This window comes from Budorcas taxicolor, chromosome 4 (genome assembly GCF_023091745.1).
Source record: "Budorcas taxicolor isolate Tak-1 chromosome 4, Takin1.1, whole genome shotgun sequence".
NCBI classification, from domain to species: Eukaryota; Metazoa; Chordata; class Mammalia; order Artiodactyla; family Bovidae; genus Budorcas; species Budorcas taxicolor.
Window position 1 is genome coordinate 47,298,070 of NC_068913.1, and position 14,194 is coordinate 47,312,263.

The 14,194-nt window shown below is 36.6% G+C and overlaps 1 protein-coding gene across 1 annotated transcript in view; it reads right to left on the minus strand.

Annotated features, from left to right (window-relative positions):
- Positions 1-14,194, minus strand: part of ORC5 (origin recognition complex subunit 5) — a 75,179-nt gene that overhangs the window by 35,973 nt on the left and 25,012 nt on the right. The window contains exons 7-11 of the mRNA XM_052638870.1: positions 12,727-12,775; positions 12,548-12,638; positions 9,238-9,290; positions 7,017-7,129; positions 5,287-5,334 (exon numbers count right to left, since the gene is read on the minus strand). Coding sequence (XP_052494830.1) covers positions 5,287-5,334; positions 7,017-7,129; positions 9,238-9,290; positions 12,548-12,638; positions 12,727-12,775 — 354 coding nt within the window. The remainder of the gene's footprint in view (positions 1-5,286; positions 5,335-7,016; positions 7,130-9,237; positions 9,291-12,547; positions 12,639-12,726; positions 12,776-14,194) is intronic.

Genomic DNA, 14,194 nt, shown 5'->3' on the forward strand with positions numbered 1-14,194 from the left:
AGGGAAAAAAGAAAAAAATAAAGGTAAAAGTTGAGCTATCTAAACATAACTGGTGTCCCTGTCCTCATTAACACTTAGACGTGACTTGAGAATAGTAAAAACAAACCAAATTCCTGAAGTGTTGGGAGTAAAGTAGGAGGCAATTCAAGCTGAGAATCACACTGCAAAATGCCACCAATACTTTTCTAATTTTCACTTATTTTATGATTAGAAAACACATTTCCAATTTAAAATTAAAGTGTTCCAGTGCCCTGTAGGGCATATGACATTTATCTTCTTCATAGAACTGATTTTGTGTTCTATAAGCACAAATTGGCTTCCCACCTAGAGAGAAAGTCAAAGTGTGAGAAATACCTCACTAGATTCACCACAGCTCATTAGAAAATGAAGGTCTGTACGAATAGAAGGAACAGGTGAAAAAGGAAACCAAGTAGAATAAATGTTTGAGGAGACAAAAAGGAATCAAAACTGGTATCAAGTCAAATTAAGAAAAACAGGGCCTGGAACATAAACTTGGAGTTACAGATATTTATACCAGAAAAAACTAAAACTAGGAGCAATTAAAAGAAGTTTAATTGAGGGGAACAGAACTATGAGTGAGGAAAGGAAAAATGTTGCTTTTCCATATAAACTCAAGTCGCTCAGTCGTGTTCAACTCTTTGCGACCCCATGGACTGCAGCCTACCAGGCTCCTCAGTCCATGGGATTTTCCAGGCAAGCATACTGGAGTGGGTTGCCATTTCCTTCTCCAGGGGATCTTCCTGACGCAGGGATCGAACCCGGGTCTCCCACACTGTAGGCAGACGCTTTACCATCTGAGCTATCAGGGAAACCTTTTCCATATAAACTAACTGGCAAATAACCTGGTATCACATACATGGATTAGCTGAATTGAAAAGTAAAATCTTAAAAAAATGAGTACATCTTAAAAAAAATGAAGGTACATAGAGAAAAATACAAGTGAAGAAAAACACAACAGATTTAAAACAATTGTTTGTTAGGACCAAACTGAAGCCAGAACAGGCTCTAAGGGGCGGGCTCGGCCTGAGAAAAGCTGAGGCTCTGGGAACTCCCGCAGGCAGTGTAGCTCGACCAATCAGAAAAAATCCCCGTAGGCCCCGGCCTGCGCCAGACCTAAGCCAATCCGGATAGGGATGCGAGGTTTAAAAGTCCCGCGCGCGTATGGTTTAACCAATCAGCTATGCTGTTACAGAAACAAAGAACCGTTTGTATAAAAGTATATGACATTGATTCATGTCAATGTATGGCAAAACCAATACAGTACTGTAAAGTAAAATAAAGTAAAAATAAAAATTAAAAAAAAAAAGTATATGTGATTCAGAGCTCGGGGCCTTTGTGAGATTCCGCTGTGCTGGATGAAACATGGGTCCTGGCTCGAGCTAGTAATAAACCCCTTTATGCTTTTGCATTGCTGTGGACGTCTTATTCTCTCAGTTTTGGGGACTCGGACTCTGGACATAACATTGTTAATGATAATTATTTGTATGGTTTGCTTTTTTTGTAAGATTAAATCAAATCTCCTTTAATTTAAATAAGGAAACAGAATTGAGCTCATATGCTTTGCATTTAATGTTTGAGTCCTTGATTAAATTGAAAGCTTCCTGAGAGCAGAGACAATGGTTCTTTTGTTCTCCACTTCGTCTGGAGCCTCTAGCAGAATGCTTGGCATAAAGTAAGCACTCAATAAAATTTCAAGAGGAGAGGCAATAAAAATACAAAGGAACTACTAAGTGCATACAAATTTCAGTAAGTTACTTCAGATTTTAAAATGACATGAACCAAAGACAACAGGCTACTGCAAAAAAAAATCTATAAGAATATCAGAAGAACCATCATTCACCTAGAACTAAAAACACCCTCACAATGTCTTCACTCACACAGTTCCCTCCATCAGGACTATCCTCCTAGACTTGTACAAATCCATTCATTTCACAAGGATGGTCTAAAGTGCAAGCTCTTTTACAGTTCTCTCTGATCAGCATTCGTATATCTCCCTCCTCAACATTCTTAAATAATTTTCTGTCTAAAGAGTAAGGCCTAAAATCTCTTCACTCTATGTTCATTCTTTGATTTTCTTCATTCATTCATCCAATTTATTCATTTGTTCAATAAACATGCACCAACTACCACCAAGTACTGAGAATTGGACATGAAACAACAGACTGGTTCCAAATAGGAAAAGGAGTCCGTCAAGGCTGTATATTGTCACCCTGCTTATTTAACTTATATGCAGAGTCCATCATGAGAAACGCTGGACTGGAAGAAACACAAGCTGGAATCAAGATTGCCGGGAGAAATATCAATCACCTCAGCTATGCAGATGACACCACCCTTATGGCAGAAAGTGAGGAGGAACTCAAAAGCCTCTTGATGAAAGTGAAAGAGGAGAGTGAAAAAGTTGGCTTAAAGCTCAACATTCAGAAAATGAAGATCATGGCATCTGGTCCCATCAGTTCATGGGAAATAGATGGGGAAACAGTGTCAGACTTTATTTTTGGGGGCTCCAAAATCACTGCAGATGGTGACTGCAGCCATAAAACTAAAAGACCCTTACTCCTTGGTAAAAGATGCTTACTCCTTGGAAGAAAAGTTATGACCGACCTAGATAGCATATTCAAAAGCAGAGATATTACTTTGCCAACTAAGGTCCATCTAGTCAAGGCTATGGTTTTTCCAGTGGTCATGTATGGATGTGAGAGTTGGACTGTGAAGAAGGCTGAGCGCCGAAGAATTGATGCTTTTGAACTGTGGTGTTGGAGAAGACTCTTGAGAGTCCCTTGGACTGCAAGGAGATCCAACCAGTCCATTCTGAAGGAGATCAGCCCTGGGATTTCTTTGGAAGGAATGATGCTAAAGCTGAAACTCCAGTATTTTGGCCATCTGATGTGAAGAGTTGACTCATTGGAAAAGACTCTGATGCTGGGAGGGATTGGGGGCAGGAGAAGGGGACGACAGAGGGTGAGATGGCTAGATGGCATCACTGACTCAATGGACATGAGTCTGAGTGAACTCTGGGAGTTGGTGATGGACAGGGAGGCCTGGCGTGCTGCGATTCATGGGGTCACAGAGTCGGACACGACTGAGCAACTGAACTGAACTGAGATACAGAGGAGAATAGATGGGCTTTCTTCCCCTAACTGCCAAGTGAGGAAATTCTTCCACAATCTGGCCTCAATTGCCTTTTCTCTCAGACTCACCATATACTACAGCCAATTGTATTTCATTATGTCATTTATAAATCCTATACTTTCTCACCTGTACTTCTTGGTATTTCTTCAATCGGAATATCTTCTTTGTCCATCTCTGAATATCTAACCCTCAGCATTCCTGAGTGCCCACTCAAAATGCAAGCCCTACTACAAATCCTTCTCTCACTACCTCAGCCAGAAGTATTCCCTTCTCCTACCAATCCTTTATGACCCAAAGCAGCTACATGCATAAGAAAGAGGGTACAAAATCAATGATCTCCCTATAGCAGAGAGCATCATCAGAGATGTCTCAGTGAAAGGGCGAATTAGAAAAGTCTTTCCATGCCAAGCAAATGGATTTGATAAGGAAATTTGCCTGCCAAACTCTAGCTTTGTGTGAATGGAGGAGAAAAGTCTTCCTTGAGACTTTTAACTAGAAGCCAGAGCTAATTCTAATGTGGAGACAGAAAGCACCCAGGCAGAGAACTGAATTTCAAATGATCCCAAGTTACTGGTGTTTCTAAGTGCTTGCATAGAAGCAGACATAAAAATTCTCTAAAGTAACACACCTCAGGCCTCAAAAATGCCAACATTTAAGTTAAGCCAACAATTAAAAATAATAAAATATTCAGGAAGCAGGACATTATGTGCACAGGTCAGCAAAATTGGAAAACGTAGAATTAGACTGACTCTGATACTTTAGTGTCTCAGAAAGACATGCTAGAGAGAATGGAAACGTGTGTGTGTTTGTGCATGCTCTGTCATGTCTGACTCTCTGCGACCTCATGACTGTAGCACACCAGACTCCTTTGTCCATGGGATTTTCCAGGCAAGAATACTGGAGTGGGTTGCCATTTCCTATTCCAGGAGAGAAAGGGGGAGGGGCAATATTTGAAAAATTAATGACTAAGACTTTACCAGAATTAAAAAGGCATCATTATTCCAAATAGGAAGCAAATTAATGCCATGTAAAAAGAAATTCAATCCCAGATATATCACAGTGAAACTCAAAGAACACTCAAGTAAAAGGAAAAGAGAACTTGAAAGCACCCAGAGAAAACAAGAATAACACAGGAATAAGACTCACAGCAAGTGTTTTTTTTTTTTCCAGCAGCAGCAGCAAAGACAGTAAAACAATGTCCTCAATTCAGAAGTGTAAGCTAAGTAAAATGGTTTTTAACAATAAAAGAGAAACAAAACTCTCAGCATCCATAGTGCTAAATCTATAGTTCAAACTCCTCTAGTTTCTGTCAAGAAAAGTCACAGAGATATCCGAACAGACTAAACGCTCCTTTCACCAATTTCAATCTTGCCCCACAACCGTACCTCCAAAGGTGCACATTGCTTTAATTCCTAAGCATTTCCAGATTCCTCAGGTCAAAACAGCTTGTTTGGGGCATTATGTTTCAGTCTTCCCTGATCTGCTTAAGTGTGCCTGTTAGTTGCTCAGTAGTGTCCAACTCTTTGTGACCCCGTGGACTACGCTAGCTAAGCTCCTCTGTCCATGGAATTTTCCAGGCAAGAATATTGCAGTGGATTGCCATTTTCCCCTCGAGAGGATTTTCCCGACCCACAGGTCGAAACCTGGTCTCCTGCACTGCAGGCAGATTCTTTACCATCTGAGCAATCAGGGAGGCCCTTGATCTACTTAGTCACCTGTAAATCTATCTACCAGTCAATTTCAAATTTTACAGATCTCTGATCTGCTTAGATCTTCTTATTATCTTTTTAACTTCTTCAACACCGAATCTGTGGGTATTTCAAAGGGGACAAGAGGAATACATGCTATATTTAACTGAAAATTCCAGTGTGACCTTTTTTATCTATTAATTCACTTAGAAAAAATTTTGTCAACTCACTTTTACCTCTAGAACCAGCTCACCTGAATTGTGTCTCCCCAATCACTATATTCTACATAATAAAATACTATTACATTATGACGGTGCCATATCAATACAAGTAACTTCTTATAGCCAAATGGCTATATAATTATGGCTAATACAATTATGCATTTACCTACTTTTAATAATATTCTAAATTCGTAAGTTTTTCATTAGAGAAATTACAACATAAATACCTTTTCATGTTTCTTTAAAAAATTGGTTTTCTTGATTTTCCCATGATGCTGCAATTAAGATAAATAATTTTTAAGATAAAAGATAGGACTCCATAAAACAGAAAGCACAATTTGTTTAAAACATGGTACACACAATACTAATTTATGTATTTTGGGTTTTATTATTTTATTCTATTTACTGCCTAAAATATCACCGTAAAATATCAACATATTTTAGACTTTTAAAATCAGAGTTTGATCATATGCAAGATTACCTTTGCATGTAAAGAGGTTTTAAAATATAAGTGATACTTCCTAAAGAACTTACACTGTGTTATTACAGAACATTTATTTCTATAAAAATAAGACTTACAAAGATTAATGAGTTTTCATTCATTCTGTAAGGCATGTTGTCAGTTCTCATAAAATTGAGAGCATTTAGTTAAGTACTTGGATTTAAGAGTGGAGGAAAAAAATAGATGGCAGTCCTTGCCCTCTTTAAATGAAAGACTAGTGTTAGAGATAGGCAAAAAGGAAATAGATAAAAATGTATTACAATACATGTAGTAAGACAAATTGCATAGTTTTCAAAAAGAAAACAATTCTAAAGTGAGATTTCTTTCTAATTAATATACATGCAAAGGCTCCTGAGTGTTCCAGATAACAGTGTATGGAGCATATGATACTATAATAGGAGCTTTAGAATAATAAAGGAGTTACCATCCTTTAAATTATTCCCATCCCTCTGATTTTTAACAAAACCTATTTATTCTTTTTAAATGTACAATTACTACTGAACTCCTCTGTGAAATTACCTAGCTCACCCACTTAGGTTGTTATCTTAAAGTGAGAAATAAAGAATAAATGATTCAAGGGGGAAAAAATGAATAGGTGAAATTCAAGCATTCAGAGATTGGAGAGGAAAGAATTCTAGATGCAGAAACCAATGTAAAAAAAGGTTGGAGAGTTAGATGGAAAAGTAGCCAAGATTTGGAAAAGAGAAAAGTTCAGTTTGACTGAATTTTTTATTAATTAGCTTGTAACTGTACATGCCTAGGATGTGTAGCAAAATGTATCTGGTTGCAAAGATATTTTTCACCCATTTGATATAATGAATTGGTAAAAGAGAGCAAATGATTATATGGGGAAGAGCAGCTGAGTTCATTATGGAAAAAGAGTTGGTGTTTCCTTAGGTGGAAGGTGACTGAGGAAATGGCTCATGCATTCCAAAAAACTCTGTTTAGAAGTTTGTTAAGTGTGAGGAATGCTCTGTTGATGGATAAAGTTCTGAACGCCTGTAGATTTCATTATCAATATTCATTTCAGGAAAGACAGGTCTGTTTTTTGCTGTCATTTTCAGACTAATTTGTCTTTCAAAATTCAGCAACCAACGCCACCTCCTCCATGAAGCCTTCTTTCCTCAACACTTCCTGCAAGTTGTTTATTGTATCAATTTTACTAGACACTAATACATCTTTTTTAGCTTGTTTGCTCCATCACGTCTCCACCCCAAAAGTGGCACTCATTCATTCTTAATATCCTAAAGAAAGTTCTCAATTAACGTTGTTGATTGGCAAAGGTGAAGTGAGAAACAAAGGATAAATGATTAAAAGAAAACAAAATCTTTAAAGAATGAAGCCTAAGTATACCAATCTCTTATTCTAATCTCTATCCCTTATAAATTTATAGGAGTTGAGGAATTTCAAAGTATTCCCTATTTCTTCAAAAATAAAGTGAAAAGAAATGATTACCTTAAGGAAAAATCTCTTGTCAGTTCTTGCTGGATTATAAGAAGCGAGGTATGCAGCAATTAGGATAAATTTCGAGTAGTACGGAAGTTCCACATGAGTATATGCCGAGAGACCTATACAACAAAATACTTTCATGAAGTATTTCACAGGCTACCATCAGATTTTAAGTATCATATGTTTTCTCACTTATGTATTGACTTCCATATGGTGTGCTGTAGTCAAAAGATTTTTAAGTGCCCTGACCTTAAAATGCCATGATAATGATGGTGGTAGGGGCAAATATTATTATAAATGATATGTTTTATTCATTCTGTTATTTGTTATAATGATATGCTCTGCTTAGTCTGTTACATGAAGTCTAAATTCTACCCATCCTGCCCTTCAAAGCTACACTCCACTGAACGTTCCATGATGCTCCCCTACCACACCAAAACAGAAAATTTATCTCAACTGTGAATTCTCACTTTGTATATATTTATGGTCCATGTAACTTTATATAAAGAATTAATTAAACATAAGTTATATTTTCTACTAAGCTTCAGTGTTTACTGAGGGAGATAAGTTTAATGTTTTTTTGTATCCTTACAGTATCTTATACAAAAGACTGAATGGATAAATAAAACAGTAGTCAATCAGCAGCAATTATTTTTAGGGGAAGGGAAAATGGAATCTGATATTTACTGAATATCTAGCATGTGGAAGACACCATGCTAGGTGCTTTACTTAAGCATCTTTGAATCTGCAGTAATTTAGTGGTAGGTATTTTTTCCATTTTAGATGAAGACACTGAGTTGGTCTCAAGGTCACACAGGCAGTAGAGCAGGTAAATTATTGCAGATTTTTAACTCCTGTATCTATTTCTTTCATTAGAGCACACAACCGCAAATCATTTGTAGAGTATATCAAGCATTTAAAAGCCAAAACAGAATCTCAATATCACTTCATTCCATACCACTTACCCCACCACTGGCTACTGACTCAAAACATTTTAGATAGTTTGTTGTTTTTAAATGAAAGTAAAGTTGACCCTTAAATAATGGAAGCTATCTGTGACACCCCACTCTTACACAGAAGAAAATCTGCATATAACTTTGACTCCCCCAAAACTTAACTACTAATTGGAAAAGACTCTGACGCTGGGAGGGATTGGGGGCAGGAGGAGAAGGGGACGACCGAGGATGAGATGGCTGGATGGCATCACTGACTCGATGGACGTGAGTCTGAGTGAACTCAGGGAGTTGGTGATGGACAGGGAGGCCTGGCGTGCTGTGATTCATGGGGTCGCAAAGAGTCGGACACGACTAAGAGACTGAACTGAACTGAACTGAACTGAATAGCCTATTGCTGACTGGAAGCCTTAATGATAACATCAACAGTCAGTTAACATATATTTTGTATACATATACCTATATGTATTTTTTATGCATTCATGACATGCTTAAATTTTCCTTAATTTCTTTTTGATATCTGTAGGCTATGCAGTTCATTCATGAGTTTTTCCGAATTGTTGAATATCTCCCAAAAAGTTTACAATATATTTACTGAAAAAAATTTGTGTTGTAAGTAGACCTCTGCAGTTCAAATATATGTTGTTCAAGGGTCAGCTGTAATTCTGCTGGGATAAACCCAAGGTAATAGTTTCTTTAAAGGAAACAAAAGCACAAAGCTTTCAAAATACAACCAAATGAAATGTAATCTTCAAACTAAATTAACATAAAATTGAACTTTATTCCATAAAACTCATGGAATACATATATATTAGGATAAAATTAGGTATACAATTGATTGGTTTAATACAAGCATTTAAAGAAATATAAACTGCTTGGTTTTCACATGATATAATCTAACATGTAAAAAATAGAAAACTGGTATTCAAACTTCAAATGAAATCCTCCCATTACACTGCAGTACTGCTTAAAAGAAAATCAGTAATCAGAATATCATGGTAGCTTAAATCATTATTTAAAATATCACGGTAGCCTGTGGGAATTCCCTGGTGGTCCAGTAGTTAGGACTAAGTGCTTTCACTCCAGGGACCATGTTTGGTCCCTGGTTGGGAACTAAGATACTGTGATACAGCAAAAAATAAATAACGGTAGCTTGTAAATTATCTTTTATAACATTACTGACTAATGCTCTTTAGTGTGAACTTTGGTATCTTGATTATGAGTAATCACAGAAGAAGTGTCTCTGGTAACTGTCTCAACACTTCCTTTGATACCTTTCAGTTGTCCTGGATCTGTGTCATCTTTCTGTAGCTTTTCCCATTGCGAACTGGAAAAAAAAAATTGAAGGGTAATAATGGATTGAAAAAACATAAAATCAATATACTAAAGCCCTAGAAAAACAAAATTTTGTTTTGATTTGACAAAATACATTAATTACCTTATAAACAAGACAAATAATACACACATGTTGGTAGCGCTACAAAGTCACTTAGTGTATATTAGAACAATATAAAATTATATATCAATGCCCAGATGTTAATTTTTTTCAAAAATCTCTTTTCTTCTGATCACAATTATAAAGTTAACAAAAAGCACCAACTGATACTGTTGATTTAGCAAAAATTGTTATTATACATGTGTGAATGACAGTCACAGGTAGCAAGGAAAATAGTTGAGCCATTTACAGGGACAGTTTCAAATGGACCAGGAGATATCACCTGGTTTAGAATGTCATTTCTCTATTACACTGCTGGAGAGTCTCACTGGCTCTTTATGCCACAATATGATAAAAAGGAACTACAAGCATTATACGTGTTATTATAATAAAGGTAAACAGCTGGAACAAAAATGCAAACTGTGCTAAATACCAATTTTGTTTTCAAAAAGAGACAGAAAATAATCACATAAGAGATTCTGCAAACTAATCAAGGATAATAAAACATGTTTCCTATCGATAAATGGGTACACCCCAAAAAGAACAATATTTTCAGAGTGACTTAGTAAAGTAGGAGCTCAAATTAGCAACACTGATTTCTGTGATCTATATCTAAACATACTATAGATTATGTATTAATGCATACATAGCGATATATGTGTATACAGACATTCTTGTGAAAGATGATGATAACAAATTAGAAATTACCTATGTGGTTAAAGAAAGAAGTGAAAGGGATAATGGGGTGTGAGACTTCTGTAATTTTTTAAAATAAGTTTAAGTTCTGAACTATTCTGATGTCACCTTTTACCTGTACAGCAAACCATGAGTTTATTCTACTTTGCCTTTTCTCTTTCTCTTCTTTTTCCATATTTTAACTTTGTAATTGTGTTATTCCCATCCTGTCAGAGAATGTAATTATACAAACAGTATTCTTCTACCCTTGTTCCCATCTTTTAGTTTTGACCTATGATCAAATGTAGTGCCTGTCAATCCTTTTGCTAAAGCTTCCCTAGGCATCTCCACTGTACTGATTTTTTAGGAAGTGCTTATGAATATAGTGTTCCCTGAGTTCTTACAAGCTTAACACTGTTTTTCTACAGCCACAATACCTGAATGACAGGTTGGCTGGATATAAACTTCCTTGGCTTACACTTCCTCTCTCAAGTTTCTTGAAAATATTGCTCACCTATCATTTTGCTTTATTACAAATTCACCTTCCTTGGTAAGTAGCTTACCTTTTTGCCTTAATCCCCCCCACTCCACTTCATTCTTTACGACCAAGCAGACAGGAGATACCATGTCCTTCCAAATCATCCTCAAAAACAGTACTTTCCCAAACCTGCTTTGTTAATTCTTGTCTACATACTCTTCAAACATTTCCTTTTGATTCTCCAGTAGCCAGTGCTCAGGCCTCATGTGTTCTCAGAATTTTCTCACTTAGAGTTGGACTCTCTCTCCAGAGGTGATTCATTTGTATTTCAGGACTACATGTCAACCTCATGCCCTGTCCCCATCACCCTCTCCTCTTTCCCTATAGTCATTGCTTAACTTTTAACTTCAGCCCCAGAGCTGGCTCTGCTGGCTTCGATTGTTTATTTCACTATTTACATATAACTTAAAGCTTATAGTTAACTCTGTAGCGTGGGCATCCATGCTTAGTCAGTCAGGTCCGACTCTGCAACCCGATAGATTATAGCCCACCAGGCTCCACCGTCCATGGGATTATCCAAGCAAGAATTCTGGAGTGGATTGACATTTCCTCCCCCAGGGGATATTCCCGATCCAGGGATCGAATTTGTATCTCTGGGGCTCCTGCATTGGCAGACGGATTCTTTATCACAGAGCCAGCAGAGTAGACTTCTAGTCATACTGCAGGCTAGGGTTGCTGCTGCTGCTGCTGCTGCTAAGTCGCTTCAGTTGTGTCCGACTCTGTGCAACCCCATAGACGGCAGCCCACCAGACTCCCCCATCCCTGGGATTCTCCAGGCAAGAACACTGGAGTGCATTGCCATTTCCTTCTCCAATGCATGAAAAGTGAAAAGTGAAAGTGAAGTCACTCAGTCGTGTCCAACTCTTCACGATCCCATGGACTGCAGCCTACCAGGCTCTTCTGTCCATGAGATTTTCCAGGCAAGAGTACTGGAGTGAGGTGCCATTGCCTTCTCTGGCAGGTTAGGGTTAGAGTGATTTTATTTGCTCTCCTTAGTGATCTTTGTGGAGAGAACTGGATTCAGGTAGCCAACATTATCCTATGGAAAACTAGAAGTCCTTGTATGAGAGTCACTGTAACAACCACCCAAATTTTTCTATCTTTAAAAAATCAGATCACAAACTTTTCTATTCTGTGACTTCCAAAAACTTTCATCAAATTACTTTTTATTATTAAAAAAGTATTAAATATCTTTGCAATGTTTCTACTATTCAGAAACTATTAATATTAAAATCTTCTAATCAGCTAATTAAATCAAACATGGAGTAGTTATAGATTAAGGTATTCATAAAAGAAAAATGATAAAATTGCTAGCAAGTGAAAAAAGATAGAAGCACTGATGTTTTTAAATCTATGTTGCTTTGCAACGTAGACTTATAGACCTAACATACATAAGGCACTTTCTTATTTGTATCACAAATCATTTTCACATGTATTACTGAAATCTTCTAAGGATTGTTAGAAGAGGGATCTGAGGTCTAGAGATGTAAGGTGAATTGCTAATACCTCAAGAGGCAGAAAATAGCTAAGCTGAAAATCAAAACCATTGTTCTTCTCACTATACTATGTCTGTGCAATCATGTCTGAGTAGTTTTATTACTATGAACAGACAAACGTAGATTTATGACTTGATTTATACACTTCAATGTTCAATTTTTCATTATACCATTCAAATATCTAACATAACTATAAAACACAAAGCTGAAACGGATTTTCCTGTAGCTTTCTAGATTAAAAAAAATTAACAATTATTAGAAATATACCGTGTGTAACATACTGGCTAAAAATTGTTTGTCTTTCCCAAAATAGTAAGGAATGATTCAAAATTCACAAGAACTTTTTCTCAATGTGAAGAAGGTTAGAAAACATGTGGACACATTAGTGAATATTCTAAACATAGATATAGAAACAACATATATAATAAATAAAAAATTACCTTGATATTTCTCTGAGATAAACAGTCTGCATGGCTTTCTTCAAATGAGGTTCAATATTTCTCCAGAGCTTGCGAGTATCACGTTCATTTGCTACCCCAAAGAGGAGAAAATTTCAATAATTTAGATCTTACAGAAATTTTTTTCAAAAGAAAAATTATGACAGTAAAATTATAGTTACCTTCTCCTTTAACCACAGGTTCGCAATATTTAGGAAAATTAAGTACTGCCTATAAACAAAAGGGAAAAAAAGAGAAAAAATTTGTCTATCACAATTAGAAATTATTTTTCAAGTAAAATTTTTGTTAGGATTCAGGAAAATTCATTTCAATATAATTGCCCAAATAAAATGTTATCACAGTTTATTACTACAACAATAAAAACAATAATTATCAATAACAAGTTAATACAACATGTAAAATATTCCTTAATTGGCTAAATCCCACCTAATATTTTGCCCTTAGATAGAAAGTAACATAACAATCCCCAAAGCAGATTTAAAAGTACATACATAAAAAAGATGCCTAAAAAGAATATTTTGCAGATGGTTTATTAAATTCTCAAGAAATGTGCCACTTACAAACTTTGAAACAAATAAAAGTATCCATTCAAAGGAAAAAGGAAAATATGTTTATTATCCTACATTCTACATATGCAGAAAAATAAGGACACTATACTGTTTTTTCTCCATTACTTAAATATCATCTTATATTTATTAGTATCACTAATAGTAATAAAGACTTAAAACACACTTCAAGTTTCTGAATATAATGTAACAATAACAAGAAAAAAAGTTATAATCTCATCCCTCAATAAAATCATTCCTCAGTGAAACCCAAAGGACTTTATAAAAACCATATTTAGATTTAACACTTTCTTTTCCTACAAATAGTTTCTCTAAATAATTCTTCCTTCTGGTACTTTATAATAATTTCCTTTGAAATGACCGCCAGCACAGATACCCACAGGATTCAAGGACATCAGAGTTAAGGAATGGTAACTACAAGTTATTTCCCAGGAAGAACAGAGGATAAGTACTCGCTCTCCACTCCACCTCACACAGGAACTGCACACTGACCCTCTATCCTCTCTGTAAGCCCCCTTGCTGTAATTTCCCTCTGTCACCAGGAATCTCAGACATTCAGCTTCTGGAGAGGTGTTAGTGATGAGCCTGAGCTAGGACAGTTTGTCTCTGGTTTGTTCCCTACTTAGAAGACACTTGCAGTTCAGTTCAGTTCAGTCGCTCAGTTGTGTCCGACTATTTGTGATCTCATGAATCGCAGCACACCAGGCCTCCCTGTTTATCACCAACTCCCGGAGTTCACTCAGACTCACGTCCATCGAGTCAGTGATGCCATCCAGCCATCTCATCCTCTGTCGTCCCCTTCTCCTCCTGCCCCCAATCCCTCTCAGTATCAAAGTCTTTTCCAATGAGTGAACTCTTCGCATGAGGTGGCCAAAGTACTGGAATTTCAGCTTTAGCATCAGTCCTTCCAAAGAAATCCCAGGGCTGATCTCCTTCAGAATGGACTGGTTGGATCTCCTTGCAGTCCAAGGGACTCTCAAGAGTCTTCTCCAACACCACAGTTCAAAAGCATCAATTCTTCGGCGCTCAGCTTTCTTCACAGTCCAACTCTCACATCCATACG